Source organism: Solea solea, chromosome 4, assembly GCF_958295425.1.
Source record: "Solea solea chromosome 4, fSolSol10.1, whole genome shotgun sequence".
In the NCBI taxonomy this organism is placed as follows: domain Eukaryota; kingdom Metazoa; phylum Chordata; class Actinopteri; order Pleuronectiformes; family Soleidae; genus Solea; species Solea solea.
This window is the reverse complement of record NC_081137.1, coordinates 14,887,692-14,911,113: the sequence shown is the minus strand read 5'-3', so window position 1 is coordinate 14,911,113 and position 23,422 is coordinate 14,887,692. Positions and strand designations below refer to the sequence as shown.

The 23,422-nt window shown below is 43.7% G+C and overlaps 1 protein-coding gene across 2 annotated transcripts in view; it reads right to left on the bottom strand.

Annotated features, from left to right (window-relative positions):
• Positions 1-23,121, bottom strand: part of spns2 (SPNS lysolipid transporter 2, sphingosine-1-phosphate) — a 61,956-nt gene extending 38,835 nt beyond the window's left edge. For both annotated transcript variants that reach the window (XM_058627160.1, XM_058627159.1), the window contains exons 1-2: positions 22,288-23,121; positions 5,133-5,198 (exon numbers count right to left, since the gene is read on the bottom strand). In XM_058627160.1, the coding sequence (XP_058483143.1) occupies positions 5,133-5,198; positions 22,288-22,519 (298 nt within the window). In that variant the 5' untranslated portion in view covers positions 22,520-23,121. The remainder of the gene's footprint in view (positions 1-5,132; positions 5,199-22,287) is intronic.
• Positions 23,122-23,422: the final 301 nt, after the last annotated feature.

Sequence of the window (23,422 nt, the reverse complement as noted above, 5' to 3'; positions counted from 1 at the left end):
CACTGAGACGTGTCCTATAAAAACAGCCTGAGATCGAGACACATATAGACATACACTCACACATACACGGTGTGATGGTGACACATCATCAGGTCATTGTTCTATTCTGGTTGCAGCAGGAGCGCGGCCGCTGAACACCATTGCAATGCAATTATTTGGTTTTGGGAATCAGCAGCGGAGAAGATTAAACCTTGATGCCATGCATGACCAGAAAGAGGAAGCCACAGGTGGCTCCTTCCTCTCCCTCCAGTTCCTTGCAAGCCTTCATCTCCTCAAACGCCTATATGGTGCTAGTGGGGGTGACGACAAGGTAGCAGCAGCTGGTAAACTGCTGATAGACTGATAGAGCGAGAGTGAGTGTGTGTACCAAGGGACACCAGGGATGGCTAGAGACAAAATAGGAGCAGCTGTGAGTGGCCAAAACAGCTGATCAAGCACTGATAACTCAACTACAGACTGTGTCCAAGGAATCAGCATGCACTCCTTTTAACAGTAGATATTTTTGACTGACACCCTCACTGATCATAAACCTATATATACGGCTGCACCTTTAATCCAGACACAGTCACAGTCATCTTCTAACTTCCTGCAGTTCAGACTTAAAGCTCTGTTGTTGTTGTTGTTGTTGTTGTTGTTGTTGTGCATGTGGCAGGAGTATAAGTCTGATGTATTAGCATGGCTCAAGCCTTAAGTCTCACACAGCACCTGTGGCCTCATTCTTCTCAGCTCACAAAGTGGCTGAATGGCAGACTGACACCATGTTAAGACTGGTGATATGTCAGTGGTGTGTGTATGTGTGTGTTGCTGGTGTCGCCTTTCAGACAAGGTGGGCAGCCACGCACAGAACAGGGCGCAGACAGTCTGCGAGCTGTTTTGAGCGCCGGCTCCTTATTAAGCCGCCGGCCTCCTGTACATCCAGCCTGACTGACCCCAATACCTCTGCTTCCATGCTGCACGAGTGGAGAATAATTACAATGCCAGCTTACATTATAGGAGATAATTTATCCTATTAACTTTTTTTTTTTTTTGTTGCCTGATTCGCCTCAAAGCACTTAATACAATAACCCCAGCATGTTAACTCTCAGATTTCTCAGTCTTGTTAACAAAAGGGTTCAAAACTCCCTTCAAGAAGGTAATGCCATCCAGGTGAACCCCCCCTCTCCTCTTTCTTTCTTCCATTAACCTTTCCTGCCCTCCATACCCCCAGGACTGGACCTGTTCACAGCTGTGTGTGAATGTCACTCACTTCATACAGCTGCTGCCTTAAGGCCATTTTCACTGGGAGCATGGAGCTGCTGCCCTGGTGCTCTGACAGGTCCGCCGAGCTCAGGTGAGACCATCTCCTCTTGCTAATGGACGGAGCCGTTGAGCTCCAGGCTGAACCAGCATACCTTTACTCTAAGCTGACTGACACCTGTGAGCATCTCGACAGCTGAGACCTCGGCTCCCCGGGCAACGATAACACGTATAACGTGCACACAACCGCCACGCACACATGCACACACATGCACACACATGCACGTGTGCACACAACAGAAATGAGCACATACCTCATTTCAATTTGTTGTGTAAGCTGCTTTTTTAAAAAGAGTCCTTGTTGCCAAAGACCAGAAATAACCGGTGCTGTGGTGGCTGAACTTACCACAGGGTGTTTTCCATGTGTTGTCCCTTTACATGTAAACACCACTTTACACCACTGCATGGCAAGAAAGATTAATCTGACCACGTCATTCGGTCTAAAGAGTCTTATTTTACTGCAAACATATATATAATCCAATATTTTTCTTCTAGATTTAGGGCTGGGGCATAATTCAGTAACAATGTATGATGAAATATAATTAGCTTTAATATTGATACCACAAAAGGTTCATATATATATATATATATATATATATATATACGTATATGTATGCTTATGCACTGTGCAAACCCATTTTGAGACACAACATGCAATTGCTATTAGGTGTTTTCCCTCAGATTTGTGAACTGTTTCTGTTAAACAAGCATTTTAAAATGACAATTAACTGCTTTCTTCAACTTTCATTAGAAGCAAAAACTGTTGTCGATATTGCTAAACTTTTTTTCTTTTTTTTAAATCATATTTTTGGCCAGATCACCCAGCTCTAATGTTACTGCAGCATTAAAATCCCTTAAAATCTAACGCCACCTTTCAAAAATAAACAGATAGATAGAAAAGTGACTATTTTGCAGTGCAGCAATCAAAATGCAAATGCCGCTGTGGGTCTGAAAGGCTCTTCTTGTGTTCACTCGTGGCTAGAATTTCCCTAAAGCAAACAGCTTGCGAAATAACAAGGAGAGATATTGGAAATTTTTCATTCCAGTAGTTTTGATCAAGAGCCAAAATAAAGGCTGAAACTCTCCTCTCACTTAACTCGAACCAGATCAGAATTCATAAAGCAATTCTGACTCAGACTTGTGTTTATTGTAGGACTTGGAGCCTGCAGTTTGTGGTCTTTTTTTTTTTCTAAAAGTGTGAGGGTGACCTGGCAGCGGAGAAAGAGAGAAAACCTCAACACACACTCACACACACACACACACACACAACGCCCACTGCCTTTGAAACACATACGTGGGCAGTTTGGGTTCCCAGGTGCACAAAAGCTGCCAGGACAGAGGGAAGGAGTGAAGGCCTGGTCTGCAGGTGCTCACAGAGGCAGGGATTGTTCCCTCTGGAGAGAGAGAGAGGGAGGGAGGTGGGTGGTATAGGGGTGCTTATCGTACACATATACACTCACACACACCGACACTCTCCCTGCAGCACTCTGATTACGTCAACCTCCTAACCTCTTCTTCACATCCAGGCTCTCTGTCTGCGCCCACCCGCGCTCACAGCCCCTGCGCTCGGACACCCAGCATTCCTCAGGCCGGTGTGAGAGAGCGAGGTCGTCTGGGGATCAGGGGCCAAGCGGAGTCTGAGGCAGGACAGAGACGAGACAACCAAAACACAAAACACTTTTTCTACTTCTAGCCTCTCAGTAACCTTCAAATGCAGACGGTGTAGAGGCTAAATCAACTACACATGCCTCTCTCTACTAACACACTCACTGTGTGTGTGTGTGTGGTTCTGTGCCAGTGTGGCTGTATGCATGGTCTAAAAACTGAGCCAAGACAAACGGCATTAAGAGTCAAACACCCTTCACAGTTTCCTGGTGCATGTTAAGATTTTATACTGACCAGGCATCACCTGGAAATGTGAGTGTGTTTTCACAAATACAGACACTCTGCGGGCTGAAAAACCAATAATGCTCTTTCCTCGAGCTCATTTTTTTTACCCAAGTCAAGTCCTGTGTTTGATTCTACACGTCCGAACCATGACCAAAGCAATGTGAAACACCTGTGGTTTTCTTGACTACTGCAGCCAGAGGAAAAACAACAACGATATGATCCAAAAGAAATGTGGATGAGATGTTGAGAAAGAAAAATGCACCGTCGAAAGAGCAGCTGGTAGAAAATATAGATTCCTCTCGCCGGTGAAACTGGGTGGAAATGCAATGTGGAAGTGATGAAATGGCTTATTCACTCAAAAGCCAACAAAAATCACAACAGTGATCTCTTTTTCCTGGTAGATATTTTTGTCGTCAACACACCATTCACTCCCCTAAAGTTAGTCTAAGAACATCAAGTGGTGGTGGTGGTGGGGGGGGGGAACACTGGGCTGTATTCTTTCACCCTCAAACTCAAACCTGCCGGGGCCTCAATGGCACTTTGTGTGCACATTTGTGTGTGTTTGAATGACTGAGGGCACGCAGAGACAAAACGGAGTCCTGTCCTCCAGTGGCACTTTGCAAGGTATCTCTCTCTCAAAAAAAAAAAAAGGTGATTCACAGGAGTCCTGAGTGGAGCAGGAAACCCTGCCCTACAGCCGGAGTCCTCCAGACGCTCTGGGTACATGCACGTTCTCAAGAGAGAACAGCCTGCATGGCTCCTGACGTTGTTTTCCTTTGAGTTGACCTACTGTGTCACTGCCGCCGCAGGCTGTGAGGAATTACTGCCACCAGAACACCTTCTCTTTGATCAGCCTGTGACACTTGGGTAACGAGCATCAGCTGAATTACTTTTACGAGGTTCTAGAGCGGCATTGGCGCTGCTGCCTCGCAGCAAATAAAGCTTCTTTGTTTGTCGTTCCGTGTGGAGTTTGCTTGTTTTTCCTTTCTCTATTTTCATGGACTTATGACATGCAGATTGTGGTTAGGTTAACCCTGACACTGAGACTCGAAGAAGGACATAAAGACAGAAGCAACAAAAGGAAAAAAAATAAAGGATAGATCGAGAAAACGCTGTTCGCCAGTCTGTTATTATCGGATGATTCATAGAGGTTGACCTGTGATCTTTGAGTCAATTTTTATTTGATGAAACAGTTTAGCTGTCAGAGCAGGCGGCAAACTTGTGTACCACACAATGATTACACTACTGGAGAATGCTCATAATAACAGAAGTCAAAATCACAATGAGAAGTTGTCTGAATGTGACTATGGGTGTGAATGTGAGTATAATGCCTGTAATAGGCTGGTGACCTGTCTGTGGTGTAACCGGCCTCTCGCCCAATGTCCAATGGTATTGTCTCTAGCTCCTAACACAAAATGGATTTCTACAAATCACAAAAGCTCATAGTTCTTGAGCAGCTGAAATGCTCTCTCCAAACAACCTGGTATAATCTGTGATGTAATTTATTGCCAAGGAAAGCAAGACCTTACCTGAGTCCATCATAAAAGAGCTAATTCAACTTTACACTCTTTTTTGGATACAACGTCATCAACAAAAAATTCTGCATATAATGTTTTCATATAAGACTTCTTGTTTAAATGAACAATACAATAACATTTTTAGTGGATTGATTATGTGTTTAATTTCTACCTGCACTTTGTACCATCAGTATCTATGTCAATGACATATCTATCGATGATATTCATGCAATAACTGCATACCAATAGTTATGTCTTTGTATATGGAGCAAAGAAACCAGAAAATATTCACATTTAAGAAGCTGAAAAATCTGGAAACAAAATTTAGTAATGGATTAATCATGGATTAATCGAATAATCGCTGCAGCCCTACCCATTATTACACAGAGGATGTGTTAAGCTACGCAATTATAGAATTAAAGGTCTTACCTGTTTGCAACAAGCCCATCCCACTGTCTGACACCTCGTAGTGCCGCTGAATGTCGAGCAGGACACCTGTGCACAAGAGGAGAATGCAAACATAAATGTCTCTTCAGGACTTAATCATGAGCATTAGCACAGGTATTGAAATAGTCACGTAGCTTTGACATCACGCTAATCGAATGCTGGCTTCGTGCTCATCTGTTGTGGCTTGCGATTATCGGTGGACATGATTGCTAAGCAGTCACACAGGAGCACGTTCACTAAACATCCCAGAAGAGCAATAAAACCTCCTCGATAAGTGCTCTCTTGGCTGCAATAAGGTGCTCAACATTTGTAAATGGCTACAAAGATTTCACACAATGCTACAACATAGTTTTATACTGTCTTTTAACAACACAAGAGCAATTTGTAGTAGTAAATCAAACTTTATGCTGAAACACAGAAGCTGGAGGTTGAATTTGGTTTGACCAGATTATTTCTGGTGGCTCTAAGCAGCCACTGAAACCACACACACAATCTCTGAAGCGGTCTTAATGCTGATATATAGAATATTCACATGCTGTGCCAACGGTCGGGAACACACATTAACAGCCAAATTATGACTGATGTGCTTAAGGCTCTCGTAAACCTTTCAAACATTAGTAAACACGTCTCATCAAATGAATTCTCCTCCTCTTGAGACTGTACCATCTTAAGAAAGTTCAAAGTCTAATATTTTTTTTCGAAGCGCATGCAGTCCAGATGCAGTGGTGACGTGCACGGCCGGTGCTGTGTGACTGTGCGAAACCAGCAGGCCAGTCCTTGGGAATTGCAACTCAGCTCATGAAAATGGAACGGCGGTGTGACTAACATTCTAAAAAGCCGGTTGCCTCTGATCCGTCTACGCCCTTCGTCTGAGCCCGGCAGACCAACGTAACCTAGCATAACCTGACCTTCAGTCGGGTGCATCACTGCAACTTTCTGAAATACCTCATGCATCATTTCCTTGTCAACTCGGGGGACTTTGCCTCAGAGGGCAGTGACAAAGATCACAGCCGAGCAGGAAGAGAACTACATGCAACGTAACAGAAGCTGCTGATTCTTCATTCCTCGACGTTGACATCTCTCAACAGAGAGAGACGCGGCGTGTTTCCCAGGCGGCGAGCGGCGGGTTGGACTGTGACTGGGAGCAGAGACACAGGTCGGATTCCTGTCATCTGAGTCAAAACACCTGCTCACATTCTCACACTACAGGCAACATTCCTGTTCAAGCATTATGATCACAAGTCCTCTCTTTAATAATGACATACGACTGCTTGTATTTATCAATCAGTTTCGGCTTTAGTCACCTACACCGAACATTGGAAAACACCTGTGTCATCAAATCAGTATTCCCCCGAAAAGCCAACACCCTCATACCTCACCTCTGCTTTAAAGCTGCAGTGAGTCACTTTTGGGGATTTATTTCTTATCGTCTTCCTGGACAGAAATGATGTGACATTATTGATATGCTGTGTCGTTCATCTGAAAACAGCCTCTGTCAAGCAATACTATCAGATCTGACTGAGGGAGTGCTTGTGTGCATAGAGCGGCAGCACAGAGGCGGGCGGGGACAAGAAGAATGTTTCCCGTCAGCATTAGAATTCACTTCCGAACCACTACTTTATGCTTTCAGTCATACTCCCATGCTCTTTTGTTTGCGGCCGCCTGGCTTTACTAGCACGATGTTGCTATTGCCTCCAACTGTCATTGAACAAATCACTTCTTTTGTTCAGTTTAAGATCTAAGCACCGAGAAACATAGAGAGTCAGGTGGCGTTAATAGACTTAAACATGCATTGTGTGAACTCATTTGACTTTTATATGTAAAAAAAAATACACTCTGCATGTGAGAATCCAGGTTTAACGCAAGTCTCAGTCTATACATAGTACTTTAGCCGAGAAGGCAGGTAAAGCTTTGCTGAGCTGGTCTGCCACTCAGCACTGCACACGCTGACATGAACACACACACTTGGTACCACTTGTAATCATAAAACACATCAACTTGTCATCCCTACATGGCCTTAAGCAGACAGCATGACAGTGAAAACAAATCCCCGTGCACCCAACCCTCTACCAGCTCTACGGTCAGCCTGTCACACAGCGACAACAGCATTCAAGGGTGCACTGTACGGCAGCAGCTGTACTTGTAATTGGCCTGGAAGAAGTGCTCTCTCTCACACACACACGCACACACACACACAGCCTGCTGGGAGGGAGACTCCTGTGCCAGATGGTGGAGCGTCCCTTCTGGAGAGAGTCTGCGCTTGTCTGAGGCTGAGCCACACCCGTCTGCATTTACTACACTATTATCACACGGAATAAAGGCGGTTGGTACAATATAATCTGCTGTAAAATAGAGAATAACAATAGATAAAGCAGAGATAAACAATTTCACAACATCATATCTTACCACAAAAGATAGTGTTAACACATTTTTACAGTCCAGCACCTCTGCGTACATGAGCATCTATTTAAATAAATGGTGGAAGTCGTATCAAAAACATCAGTGCTGATTCATGCTCAATGAGCTGTGTAATATATGGTGCTAATCTGTATTAGAGATTACAAAGAGCCAGCCGCAGGTCTGTGTTTGTGCAGCAGTGTATCACAGTTATCATCTGTAGTCTCAGTGAGGCTTTATAATGCCGGGCAAATCCACCATTCACTCCTTCACAAACATCAGAATAAAGCGTGTTATTTTTCATATGCCACCTAAGGTTAATATTTTTGGATGTTTGAGTAATGTGTTTGTTGACCGCGTCTTAAAAAAAAACAAAAACACTGAGACAAAGAAATCAGTGATGTATCTGAAGAGGACGCACCGCAACCCTCACCCAAGCTGGCAGCGCCCTGCTTAGTTGCCATGGCAACACTGTACGTGCGCTCAAAAAAGATAAAGGTCAAGAGACCACAAAGGAACTCTGCTTTCCAAATCTCCAAACTGCCTCTTTATTATTCCTCACTGCAGCTGGATTCGGTGTCTCCGATTCCCATACATGGACATGTCTGTGTGAACAGAGTGTGTTGAGGTGTTCCTTTTATTCTACATTTATGACGCGGTGGCAGAAACACCTGCTCTGACACCATAGCAACAGCGACAGAAAAGTGATATTTCACCACTGCACACTTACATATGTGTAATGCTGATCCTTTCAGCTGAACAACATTAATGAGTTTATCAAGTGTCAGGCCTCCAGGGGGTCTGTGTGTGTCTGAGCATCGTGCCAAACAAGAAGCATTACAGGAATGTGGATCTTCCTGACTGCACACAACAATTACACCAGGTACTTGTAGTGTCTACACTCTCTCCCTCCCTAAAATGCCGTACACTCCCTTAGTTTAGCATTATGCACAAAAAAAAAACAAGCTAAAAGTAGTGAATACATACAGTCCAGAGTTGATGTATGTATTCTTTGACACTTAAAGGACTCCTTTAATGCATTTGTTGTGATGCTGAACTGAAGACACTTGTGTAGGCTACTGTATGTGGCTCCAGTCGCTCACTGCGGTGAAAACACAGTGTTGACACAGCGTCAGGGGCCAGTTGTGGAGCTGACACTTATTCCACTCGCTCGTAAAGTTTGCCTTCATGACGACGGTGCGGCTCAAAGAATACGAGTGACTCAAATGGGTGAACGCTCGCAGACCACAAACGCTACATTTAGAGCCATGAATGGTGAATGATCATTCTTTGATATGAATAGGAGTCAGTCTCAGTCGCTCTTTGTTGTTTCCATTTAAAATAAAAAAACAGACAGGGATTTTAAATGCCAGACAAATGGACAGTTTTTCCCCTCCCTCTACTGCAACGTGTGTGGAAAAAGCAACAACACATAATAACTTCATTAAGAATTCAGGGCGTCAAAATATGGAATCTTTTTTCTCATTGAGCTGAACATTGTTCCTGCAAAGATTTCCCCCTTTTTATGTACTATTGTTATGGGGACATCCAATCCAATCAAACCAAAACAAACATGTGACTGAGGATATAGCATGGTGTTCCTGAAAGTCGGCCTTCAGTGTGCCAGCTTTACTCCTCTGGGACCACCATACATTCACAAACACACCTTAAGAGGAAAATCACCATTGGTTATACAGTTATACACAGGTATCCAAACACAAAAGACAGATTTTTTTTATCAAATCCCCAACAGACACTTTCAGATCTTTGGATTCTATTTCTGCGCAGAGAAACTAGGCTAAGATGAGGGAGCGATCTGCAGTCTAATTTAATAGTGATGGGTGTCGGTGAGAGACACAGACAGCTGAGAGGAGAGGAAATAGGTGGAGGCTGCATCAGGTCAGTTGGCTGGATTGGATTTGTAAAGTATATGTTTTCCATTGTTTATACATAGACTGTACACACTGTGTGTGTGTGTGTGTATACGATGTGTATTGTTCAACCTTTCCCCTGGTTTCACTGAGTGTGTGTGTATGTGTGTGTCACAGTGAGAGAGCGAGCCAATGGATGGAAGTCATCCATTGGCCAGAGTGTGGCAGGCAGCGGTGAGCTGCTCTGCTGATGTGGCCAGATCCTTCCCCTCCATTTCTGCAAAGGGGGTGATTCCTTTTCATCCGTCACCCCCGTCAATATAAATAGTCTGGGAAAGGAAGGAGAGGTGGAGGGGCATAATGAGTGAGGAGAAAGTGTGTGCCTTTTCTGGTTGTTCTTCCAACCAGTTTGTGGAGTGAAGTGTTTTGAGAGACAATGAGAAACAGAGCAGCAGAAGTGTAGAGGCAGGCCGCGCTGCAGAGCTCCAGCTCAGACTGCAGCAAGGAGAAAGGTGACCACAAATATGCCCGACTGTGGCCGGCGGGCTCCTGACCGACTGCTCTCCTCCCTTGCTATGTGGCCGCAGTGGGCGGGGGAGCTCTTTTTCCATTCCACTTCCTTTCCCTGCCACACAGAAAGGAAACGTGCTGCAGATGTCTGGGAAAACAGTGTAGAGAGCTGCAGAGCTGCAACGGGAGGTTGGATTCCCCCCCCCCCCCCGGTACGAATCAACCAGAGAGCGTGATGGTGCTCTACAGAGTTCACACAAAACCACCTACACTGCATGAATGTATGAAAGTGCAGTCATATTAGATTGTGGGAGTGGGCGTGGCTGGCTGTCGGCTGAAGTGAACGTGTGAAGAAGGCTCAGGTGAGCTAATTGGCACAGCTGTTGCTACTTTGTAATCACGCTCTCTCCCTTTATATGCACGAGCTTGCAGGAGGTGGAGGGAGACGGACTGCTGCACACAAGAAGAAAGGGTTTTGAACGCTGAATCGGACGTGGAACATGTGCCGCTGCGTCTATAAATGCACAGGAGTTTTATTTATAGGTGTGCAGGCTTTAATTTAAGTTTACTCGGCTGTGAACAGTCATCCCCATTTGTGTTCTGTCAAGAGTAGTTATATAGTTGTATTTCCTTTGGAGAGTGGGCTTTACTGTTGCAAAATTGCTATTATTTGTTTGGGTCATATTCTGTGATCGTTGACACTTTGAATGGAATGACGTGAAGGAATGTTGGTCTCATATATAAACAAGCTTCCAATGAGTAGACCTTTTTCCCAGCAGCCGTTTTAACATGATATGTAATGAGTACATTCTGTATATTCTGCTATATTATTTTCTGGCTATATTCCAATAAAGAGATAAGTCACAATGTTCATTCAAGCATTGCTAAAACAAAAAAGTCTGTTGATGACCTCAGACTGTTACACAGCACTCTATTTTAAAATCAACTTCAGGTCTCCTCTGGGTATGTCACATTTAGTTAGCGCAACTATTTAAAAAGAAGGTCCAAGATGAATCAGTGCAGTGTTGTTCTACAGATACAATACTACTAATACTGTGTCATTTGAGACAGATCTCACTCTAATGTGCGCCAGACAACCTGGAGCTGTATCACATTAAAAGGCCTGCCAGCTTTACCACTTTGATTAAAAGGGTTTTCGTTTCCACCTAATTCCGCTTTCACTAATCAAAAGCTTATAAATTCAGCTCAAGGGCCACAATGCATTAGTCGCAGCCAGTAAGTGCTAAATATTTGATAGAAGCGGAGAGGATGTATCGTGAGTCATCAAGGGAGCAGACTGAACGTATGGATCATCAATAATACAACTCGGCGGTAGCCCACTCGTTCGTGGGAGATAATGCACGACATGTATTGAAAAGGAAAAGCGGTGCAGTGAAGCGAAGGAAGCGAAGGTATTTGAGAGGAGATGAGTCTGCGCGACTGTCGAGGGAATCACTGCGAGCTGCACACGTTCACACCAGCAGCTCTCAGGAATACCTATGTGCAGGAGAGTTATTTATGTGGCATTTTGAAAAGGAGCCACATTACCCAGAGGCTCGGGGAGTGGTAACTAATACGGACAGCGTCCCATTCACAAAGTCCTGAAAAGTGGCTTATATTCAATTTGACTTGTCTTATCAAAAGCAAAACATTATATTCAATGACTTCATACATACCCAGTAAAGCAGAAAAAGGAAAAACTCAAGCACCAGCAACAGGGCGGGACAATTATTCATTATTGCAAAACACTTTTCTTCAATTATAATTATAATAACAATAATAATAATAAAAAAAACTGCTTTGAATGCTATGCCTTACAACAAACTACATGCACATTTCTGCATCATGCTTGCAAAGGCGATGTTACACTTTACTTTGTCACGTCTCAGGCTCTGAAACGAGGTTAACTTTTTTATTTTTAGCAGGATCGATTTGTTGTATTGATGTTCTGTTTTATTTGTTGCATTTCTGTTCTCCTGGCCTTTCTGCCACTATGATTACCGGCACCACCCATAATGTGTCCTGATGTAACCTGTGCCCCTTTGGGTATTCCCCCCACACACCCCCTCACTTTGATGCCAATTCTCCTCGCCCCTCTGTGTCTCGTGTTCCAGCCTTTCCTTGTCTAATGTTGTTGTTCTATCTGAGGACACTTGTGCCCAGTCTTGTAATTTAGTTTATAAATATTCTAGATCTTTAAACTCTGAAAGGTAAAGGTAATGTGAATATAGCATGCGGCAAATGGCAGCAGATATAAAACATGTACTAGCTCACTTGCATTACTCATGTGTGCACGTGGGCGAGCCTGTGTGTGCACATGCTCCGACCATTTAGTAATCCCTGTGCTGTTTTTTTTACATAACATCATGCAGGATTAAAGTCATAATGTAGTGTTTTTTAATGAGATTTCATTTCTCCTCCTTGGTTTCATGAGGATAAGAGGAATCCAATATGGAGGGCTCTGGAAGGGTTTCCTTAATTATCATAAACTGTATGATAAGCACTGGAAAATTGATCTACTTAATGACACTCATTTACACCATTTTTAATTACTGAAAGATAAAGAAGAATACATTGCAATAGTGCTAATGAATAAATAGTCATTTTAATATGTGGATCTTTATTGTATTTAATATAAAGACAGTATGTGTGAAAGAGACCTGACCTTACCTGACTTCACCTAAATTCCACCAGAGCATCAGTAACAGCTGTGATTTAGTATCACGATAAAAGAAGAGAGGTTACGTTATTATATCCTTAGCTCAATATTACTTCAATATTATAATCATAATTATTATTATTAGAATATCAAATATAGCAGTGTCAGCTATATCTGGATAATTGCAGTCCAGCTGGTTCCTCAATTAAGAACTGATCTGTCATTTATACACAATACTATTTTGAGAAAACCAGTAAATTAAAAAAGGAAAACAACTAATAACTAATGGTTCTAACTAATAACTAATGGCTAAAGAGATAAATCTGTATGTATTTCCAGCATAACTGCTAAAAAATATTCTGTGTGTCTTCTCCTCTGTCTACACCACTGCTTATTTGATGTTATACTGACACCCTGGAGTTTAGAATAATACATACAATAGCTTTTTTATTCAAATGTGACCTCCCTACAGTCCCATCATTTACAAAAGCAATCATCCCAATGTCACTCCGGCACTGTCTTCATTTAAGGAGGATGTCACTAATTTCCAACTCTATTTAATCCCAGATGGGACGGAGTATAATGCTGTGCGGCTCCATCTCTAATTGTCTCATGAATTATAGATGCATTTCATTACATCCCGTGCTTTTTTCATCAAACACTGTGAGCAAACCAAATATGTCGTTTTATGATGATGATGATCTCAGGTGCTTTTCAGATTTATTTGGTGATTATGTTTCAAAAAATGAATTCAAACCATTCGGTCCAACAAAATCCGAAACCATCACATGGGATGGTTTCTTAGTATTTGTGAATAGAATGTTACCGTGTGTCATATTAAGCCTCTTGCACTGTTGACCTACGGGCTGTCAGTCACATTTCAAAATGATGAGGTGTCACCGTGAGGTTTCGGCGTGGGAAAAACCAAGACATCTTCTTTTCTTTTTTTTTGTTCTTCTCTATAACTTCCCCCACATACCACGCCTGTTCCATTAATTGACAGCCCACATACCTGTGGCACAGCAACACGGCTTCAGGGCTTCACTTATCCGTCACTGAACAAGACCAATATGCACATAAGCTCTGATCTGTTCCGCTGCACACATACGTGCAACCTGAACCGAGACATGGACCGGTGCAGGAGGCTGCAGACTTGTCTAATACATCAATGAACAAAAAGCCACAGTCTCCATGTTCAACAACACGTAATAATGATTAAAATCGTTGAAGGTTTTGTGGAATCAAAACAACAAATTCCACCCATCCGTTCGGGGCTTTTCAAACTGCACCTGCCATTGTTTCAACCAAAACCAACCACAGAGCAAATTAGGGCTGTCACTTTTTACCCGAAACCCAGACATCCATTTGAAGTTGAGAGGGAAAAGGATATACGTAGATAAAAACAATGTTGTCATGTGTGTGTGTGCAGGTGAGAGCCAGGCAGTATCTTTTCAAGGAATGACGTGTGACAGCCCAAGTGCAAACAGGTCCACTCGCCTGCCAATTAGGCTGTGTTATGACAAATCTGCTCGAAAATGTGAGGCTGGACTAATCAGGAAGAATGTGATGCTACTAATTGAACAGCTGCACACATGTTTTGTCTCTGTCCTCTCACGCCTTGTAAAGAAAACCGAATGACACCTTCACCTTCGTGTGAAAGACACACTCGTTCTGTTAGCGTGTGTTTCCCACCTTTGACCCGTGGTATTAACAGACGGTCAGACATCTTTGACAGGCGGTGGACAGCACTCATTCAACCCTGGTTCTTCCCACAAACAAAGCAGTGCACACTCAGCTCACCAGCAATGATAATCCAGCTGCAATCTCATCCACAGTGCTGACAAGATGAATAAATAATAATAACGAAAAGCTGTGCGGGAGTGCACAAACACACACCGGATTGGTGGATAGAAAAGATTACATTATTCCTCTACCAGGCGCCCTTATTTACTCAATCACATGTAAATGAGGGGAAGGATTGCATTTTCATCAAGAAGGAAGGCTTTTCATGTGCTGCTCCGCTGTAAATCAGCACTCTAAATATTATTTTAGCAACTGTGGGAGCTTCCAGGAGCTGAGAGCTAATATTACTTCTAGCTGCAGGTCATAACCGCCGGGTGTAACTTATACCACAAGCAGGTCAATATTAGATTCCAATGCTCTCAAGAACAACTTGTTGATGTGTCAGAGAGAGAGAGAAAAAAAGCCAATTTCAGTGCGTCCCAGGACATTACAGCTCCATCACTCGTGACTTCAAACACACTCAAAGCTACTGTCCTCTTGATCACAATTCAGTGTGTGTGCGTGTGCCAGTGTTTGTGTGTTTCCCAAGGATACAAAGTAAATTGCATTTTCTTGTATTTCCATTTCATCATTGTTGCATGTGGCACTGGTCTCAACTGTGCTCACAGGAACATTTGAGTATGACCTAGACAACAACAAATTTCCTTTACTTGACGCGGCTTTGTTTTCCTCTCTGTCTTTTTTTTTCTTTTTTTTAATTTCTATTAGAGTGTGTTAACATTGATGTGAATGTCAGAGACTGTTGTGTGGAGAAGGGGAAATGTTTTCTGTATAATCTGTTATTCTAAGGATTTTTGACTAAGTAGGGATGAGCTGTTATTTGACAATGTGTCATACATAGCAATGTGCTTGACACCTTTCAAAATGTCTCCTCTTTCCTTCCTGCCTTAGGAGGTGAATTTTAGCACTTTCCTCAGATTAACGCTCCAGTTCTCAGATCATGCGACAGGAAGGTAGAAGGAAGATTTTTGTTATGGGGGTTTTGTAAAGACTGGAGAACCTCTGAGCCTCGGCTCATTGATCATGTTGCTGACACTCTGATGTGTCTTTAACACCCCTCTCAAGGCCAAACTTAGTGGTTACTGTGTTTAACATGGGGCTGTAATCCTAAAGTAAACTCTTAACAGTAAAGAAAACACCACCGCCCTGACGTCCATGCACTCTCCTCTGATTACACAGGGGAGGTCAGCGATTATCAGGCGACCACTCACCTTTATGTCAAAGATCATCAGGCAGCTTGAGTAAGCACTGTTGTCATTGACCGGCCACAGGAAGTTAGAAGATAAGACATCAAATAAAACACTGTATGATCAAAGCTCTGATATTGGATCTTGTCAAAAAACAGTGTGTGATGTAACGACGATCAAAGCATTGGTTTATTTATATCTGAGCAAATCTCTGTAATCTCTGTAATGCACCTGTACACAGAGACACATTTCAATTCCTGAAATTGAACGAGCCAATGAGAACTGTTCATTTAAAATAGAGTGAGAGATGCAGAGGGCAAGATAAAATGAGCAGAGCATCGTATTATGGGAGGCTATTTATTTTTATCAGGGTTTAAAAATATGTGCACGGCGTACTGTACTGTAGGTGTGTGCTGTGTGTGTGTGTTCAGATTTGACAGAATTAGGTCTCCAAGAACAGCTGGCCACAAAGGGTTTCCATGTAGTTTACTGTAGTCTGCAGCTCCACCGACTGTGACTGGGCCGGATCACTGGTCCAATCTAAAGGACTCACACCACCTTGAGAACAACAGGGTGTACCTGTCCATTCCCACCCCTACCTTTAAACTCACAAGATGAAAAACCTCCGGTCCATAGCACGGGAGGCACTGAGTAAAAATACCCTCCCCAGAATGCAGCACATGTAATAGCCTCATAGCTGTGATGAGTGATAGGCTATACTGTAGGATGCAAGGTTGGGGTAATGCCAAAATAACAGCTGTAAGTAGGGGAAGAGTCAAAGAGTCACCCTTTAAGTGGCCAGCAGCCGAGCCATGAAATGGTGCGTTCATAGCTGGAGGGTCACAGGGTGAAAGCGGCTGCGAGGGAAGTACGCCTGCTTGATGGCAAAATCTGGGGGAGCCACATGAAAGGGTCTGCACCAGCACAGGAAGAAGCTCTGTCTAATTCCATGGGTTACTATTACAGACGTCGGCTAAATCAGAGCCTAAAGAACACACAGACTGTTTTCTCACAGCAGTGGGAACGGCACGCTAGGAAATAGACATAAAGAGATTAATGGAATATCTGTGGGAAAACCAGTCTGGAAAAGTCCACTTTGGAGGGATGTTGTGTAAAGACTTTAACATCTGCTGAGCGGTGTCAATATTTTGCTGTTAACAGCGTGCGTTTTTAAATATAAAGGATACGAAATGTAAGAAAATGTGCGTAAGTCATGGTGCGGTCTTTCAAAGAGACGCTCATATTGCACAGTGCAATTTGTCTAATTCAAAACAGCTCGACATCAAGCACAGCAAGAAAGCAATAACCCTATAAAGTAAATTACTCGAGGCCCCACCATCTTTTTATGCCTCTGCTGTTGTTCGGGGACATTTAATGTGAACGCTATAAACCAAGAGCGGGTGAAATTGGGAGAAAAGTGAAGGGTGAAACAACCGACAGCTAAACCCCAATATAACCGGAGCACAGCCTCTCATGCGGCTCAGTAGTGAGAAGACACTTGCTGCATATCTATCCCTGACATATTCATGTTACTGAGAGGATCTGCTGTGACATGTTTACATCGGCAGCTTAAAAAAAAAGTCACTCGAGATTTGGGCTGTCATGCTGCAGTGACAGTGTTTTTTTGTTTTCTTTGCCATAGCTGTAAAATTTGATTTATTTCTAAATCTTGTGTGCAGACACCAACACTATCTTCACTTCTCTTTGTGTCTCGCCTCTGTGGAACTGAAAGTGGGGTGCACTTTCTGGAACTCTGTCCAAGTTGTTGAAAAACACACTTCTGAGTTTTCCAAACTCTCTGTGACCTACGTTACTTAGGTCCATCGATACTCAGCGGTACCAAGGTAAAATTGATCCATGTCGTTAAAGGTTCCGCTATACCATGTTTTGTTACCTTATCCTGATTATAAAAAACATATTCAAAACCATTGTCAGGTCTTCTGTTCACATATAACAAGCAGAGGCAGAATAATCACCAAAAATGAGTCAGAGGAAATGCTAATGTGGCAAAGAGCCCCAGGCCTTTGTGGACAGTGATAATGAGTGGCCACGAAGGAAGTGGACAACGCTAACAGGCAATAATCTGCATAGCCTGTCTGACTGGATGTATCACTGCATCATTATGACTGTGTAACAAAGAGATTGCCTGAAGAGGATTTTGACACTGTCATCTGTGTCTATATGCCAAATGCCAAAGGTTCAGTGGGATGTGACGCTGTTTCGGGGGACGTATTCTGGGGCCGACAGCTTGAGAGAGGCTGCTCACCTCAAGGGGCCTGGATGAAGTGTTAATCTGCAGCGCCTCAGTATTTCTGATCAGCACAGATTAGGCTGCGGTCAGTCGCCCACAAATGGTCCCTTTGCTGACTGAGAGGGGGGGGGTGAAACTGGGTGCACATGGGGGGATGGCCACAACTGATGCAAGCAAATAACCTAAAGTGCTTGGGTGTCTGCCTCACACATCTTCATATTCTTAAAAAAAAATCCCTAATCCCCTCTTTAGGGTAAGCTGTAGAGGATCTTGGACTGTCTGCTGTGGGACTACAGACAGAGACCATCACCAGGATTTCAAGGTTTCAAAGCCTCCTCAAATTAAATTAAATGCAGTGGTCCTCTTAATCTCTGGACTCTTGTGCAATTCAAACGCCAAATGAAATACACTGAAGTGGCTGAGGGTTAAGTGCCTGCTTCCAAAGGCCGGACACATGTGACCCTATCAGAGCATCGTAATTCATCCAGCAGCACTGACGCCCTCCACTCCACTCTCGGTATGGTTAGATTGCCATCTCATTTCCTTGTGCTATCGCTCTTCGTTAACGCAGGGGACAAAGAGTGAGTGCGTGATCGACCTCAACATCTTCAAATGTCCCAGACGCTCCCAATTTCTGCCTCGCCTACATCACAGACAGTCGTAAAAACAGTCGCAGGCTTCTGAAGTGGTGCTTTACATCAGGTCTCAGCCACTGTCTGAACAGCTGAAAGCAGAGTTTGGAGCTGACTTCTGTTATTCACACCCTCTGCTTCTCCGGCACCCTGAAACTTGTTGAAATGAGTAGAATACGGGACGAAAAAGTAAAAAATGCTCATTGTCTATTCATCTATATTGCTTTGTGACTCAAATGAACCAAAACTGTGTGTTCTATTCAAACTAAAATATGCCTTACAATAACCAGTAGCTAAAGTCTCGTATAATTATTTTGTTTTGAAGCTGCAACTCTTCACAAGAGTTAAATAAAACATATTGGCAGTAAATCCATTGAACCAAGAACAAAACAACCAACCTCCCATAAAAAAAAGAGACGACATTTGGACGTCTCTCTCTTTCTTTTGTGGTTCAAACCATCATCTTGGATAAGTGACGCGCTGGAATCATAAACTGTAGTGTCGATGTGGTGTTTTTGTGTTTGTGTGTGGCTTCACCTCTGACATGATTCAAGTCACTGTGTCAGTGCTGCTGTGCATTGTTGGGCGCAATTTTACCGTCATTGTAGCGGAGCAGAATGGCCCCGGTGTCTGGAATGGTCACCCTCTGTCTCAGTGACAATGCTTCAGTGATCCACACATTCACTACAGTAATGGCCGGTGGTACAAAGACCTTTTGACGTTGTGTGTGTGTGTGTGTGTGTGGGGGGGGGGGGGACATGAGCAGCGCTCAGCCTCAGTGCTGCCTGCCTATACTGCAGCAGCCGGCCCCTCCCCTCACAACAGCCCTCTCTCATTCAGACCTTTAGAATGTGTGTGTGTGTGTATATGTGCACTCATGCTTGCATAATTGACATTAAGATCTATGAGTATGCGTATACCTGCTACTAAGGGAGCTTAAATGAGAAACAGAAAGCAGGAGAAGTGGGCAGCAGAGTTGAAAAAGCCAAAGAGAGACAAGTCTCACGGGGATTGAGACCCGATGGGACAAAACAGTGAGAGATGTGGCACAAACTGATAACCAATTTCAGTTCAAACCATCTGGTAAGCACAGAAATTGCATCAGGAAATACATTGAATTTAAATGTCCATATTTTTTTTGTCCAGCAGCAAAACTATTAATATATCACACTGCAAACCCTAGCACATATGCACCAAGACATACTTGGAGAGAGGAGCCATTGTGTGCCACCAACACAAATGAACCGCTTCCACCATCTAATTGCTACTACAATGTAGCTCCCACAGCAGGAGAGGAGAGAAAAGCCTTAAAGAGATAGAGGGAGTTGGACGCAGGAGGGTGACCGGCTTTTAATGAATGTACTGGTTATGCTGGGAGCAAATGGCCGCTGGTGCACACTCTGTTTGACAGTCTGATGCACATGCTGCCCATACATAATGCAAAACAGTCTGGTAGTGTTCAGGAGGCAGCGACAGGAAGGGAAGGGAAGGGAAGGGACCCCTTCTGCATCACATGCACTGTGAGCACAGGCTCTCCCCACAAAAAAAAAAACCCTACAACCCCCACCTCAACCTCATCATCTCTCTATCTCCCCGTTTCCATACCCTCTTTATCTCTCGCTTCCTTCTGTCACAGGACAGCAAGCGCTCGGACGTCCGGCAAAGTTGACAGCTTTGCAGAAGAAGGAAAGGATTTGCTCCCTTTGCTCTTTAAATGTGACACTGCAAAGAACAGAGGCTCAGTAGCACTTTTATTCTTCGTGTCCAACACAATCCCAGTTTTGCGATCTTGAATTTCTACTGACTGATATTAAGTCAGTCAATCTCCTTTGCACAACTTAGCTGTTCATAAGACATGTTCTGCTTATGCATGTGCCACTTAGCAATAACCAGCCCTCGCTCACTGAACATCTCTCCTTACAGCATGTTGTCTGGTCATATTTAGGGTTGCCAGATCCTGACAGATTCTCATTTTGTCTTTTTACATTACTGAGCCAATCCTTGTGTCCAGTATGAGACTGATCCCTCTGAATTAGAGGAGAATCGTGGACCGAAGGAGAACTGAGTCATTTTGAGCCCCTTTAATGAGTGTTTTCCTCTGATCAAAGCTTGAGGAGGTGTGAGGAGACAGGAGAACAAATTGCTGCTTTAGAGGGAGACTGACTCTCCCGGCGACTGAGGATGTGGTTCTTTCAAGCTCACAGGCTGTGACTGAGTGATGCTTGATGATGCAAAGATTAGATATGCACACTGTACATCAACACATTCTTGGCGTGGCTGTCTGTCCAGCGGCTAAGACCTCCCCTTGCTGTAATGATCATTCAGGACTTCCATCATCCAAAGCTTTAGCAGATCAACTGCTAAAAGTTGACAGACTGGACCTGAAGCCTCCAGGATGACAAGGCATGTGGCTACTTAACCGCGCACATTGTTCTTTAATAGCCACTCCTTTCAGCCAACAGCTTCGGGGAAAACTGCACCCTTTTTATAATGTTTCAGATACACACATGCTGATAATTAGGGGCTATGTGACAAACAAAAGTGCAAAGAAGTGAATGGATACGATCAGAAGAATCCGATTCTGTCCTCTGACTGTATCATATGAGTAAGTCGGCGGGCTTATCAATAGAAACTTGCACTTTAACCAGTGAAGCGTGTCTTCGTAGAGAAGAGTCTACTCTTGCCATGGACACACTTCCCTGCATCCATGCTGCAGCAAAATGCTTAACCCATTCAGTGCCGCAGTCCAATATCCAAACTGATAAGTACAAAATCGAACAACCACTTATCCACAATGGATCAAACTCAGCCAAGGATTGAAATGTTGACCTATACAGTCTGATTCATAACAGGAGGAATCATGTTATCATAACCAATTTAAAGTCAATAAAAATCTGTCAAATGGATTTCTTTTGTGTATCCTTACAATAAATAATAATAATAATAATAATAACAATAAAAACCTCTTCATCTGGTTAAACATCTCTAATTAGTAAAAGTTAATCCGCCACATAACTAGGTTGAAATATACAGCATATGTTGTTCTTTTTCCCCCACGCACGTTTTACTGCAAGACTACAGGCTTGATTTCTATCTGCAGTGTTCACTTTTTCATCAAACATGCGCTGGATCTCATGTGTGAGGAGGTTCCACAGCGCGTGGCCTCACCGCAGCATCATACGAAAACATACACAAAACATACGCAAAACAGACCATAATTTATGTCTAAAAGAGACCGCGAGGAACTCATGACTGATTCTCATTTTGCAGTCACTGAAACCGGCGTGACAGCTGAGCTCTCTCTCTCTATCTCTATCTCTCTCACACACACATCCATAGAACAACATTATCTCCAACCTTAACCATAACCATATCATAAACACAATTCGGTTTCGTCCTCATTAGGACCAGGTTTTGGTCTCCATGAGGACTACCGGTCCTGACAAGGTCAGTGTTTGTGCTGGAAAAACGTCCTAAAGAGGTGACAAGTGACACACATACTGATCCATCAGCAAACAAATCATTAATGTCAAGCCTTTACTGAAGTGACCTCGTGGCTTATCTGTTTGATTTAATCACAACACACACACACACACACACACACACACATACACACACACAGTCAGCGAGCGTGGAATCACATCTGACAGCCCGGTGGAAGAGCTGATTACCCGCCGCGCCTGGACAAACCCCATTGTTCCGCGCGCCTCAGCCGAGGTGAGCTGCTCTGCTCCCGCAGCCAATTAGTACATGTGCCACCATCACATCATCACAGCGAGCGTACAGTCAGTGCCGATGAGAAGCAGAGAAAGTGAGGTGTCTCTTACCGACTACAGTGTATCTGTCCAGGTAATTGAGGATGTTCCCAAAGCTGAGGATCACGGCGGCGGCAGTCGGTGAGCGGCATCTGAGCAGCGCCGCGCGGAATTTGTGGCCGGGTTTGCACGGGTGAAGGTCCGGGTTCGATTTCAGTCCGGGGCTCATGCTGCCCGACAGCGTGCGCACCTCGTCCGAACTGCTGCAGCCTTCGATCTCGCATCCATCGCTCTCCACGCACATCTTCTGACACGAAAGATCCAGCGCAGACAAAAAAGAACACAGAATGAGGAGAGAGAGACACACACAGAGAGAGATAGAGAGAGAGGGGGACTAGTTGAAGACTCCGGCGATGATGGTGTGTGATTTTAAATTGAAATGAGTCGTAGTGGAATTGTTGTGTCGGAGTGTCGGAGCGCAGCAGCGGCTCTTCTCGGGAACATATTTCTGTGCCAATGCGCGCTGACTGACTGACTCACTCTGTGTGTGTGTGAGAGAGCGTGTGTGTGAGCGTGTGTGCGCTCCTGCTCCTCACTTCTTTTTTCTTTCCAATGGACCAAGTGCTACAGTACAGAGTGGGGTGGGGGGGACGGGGGTGTGACCTGGCTGTAAAAACTCCTCCTCCCCTGAAGCCCGCAGCGACGACGATGATGATGATGCACCTGATACACACAGAACAGGACAGTGCTGCTGTAGATCCAACCAGTGCGGTTAGAAAAGCCTTTCTCTTATTTCTAAGGAGCAGACACGAGAGAGGAATGATGGGGTGGGTGTGACTAAATGTATTTATTTATTTATTATTTAATGAGTTTTGCTGAATGAGCTGAATCAGCACCCTCGTGAACACTTTTTATTTCTCTGATGACATGGACATATTTGCTTGTACTACTACTTTATTATATCTTAGCTTATGTTGTATTTTATTTGTACTGGTTGTACAGCACTTACATCTGCCCCAGAAATAAACTTTTTTTTGTGTAGAAAATATGATAGATGAAGAGGTTTGCTTGTTGCCAGAGTCGCCTAATGTATCAAATGATATACAAAGAATATCTCATAAACAAAATGATATGGCAACATTTCTTGGGGGGTGTTTCATAAACATCTCAGTTTCAAAAAATGTGAATTTTTTTTAATGTTAAAGGG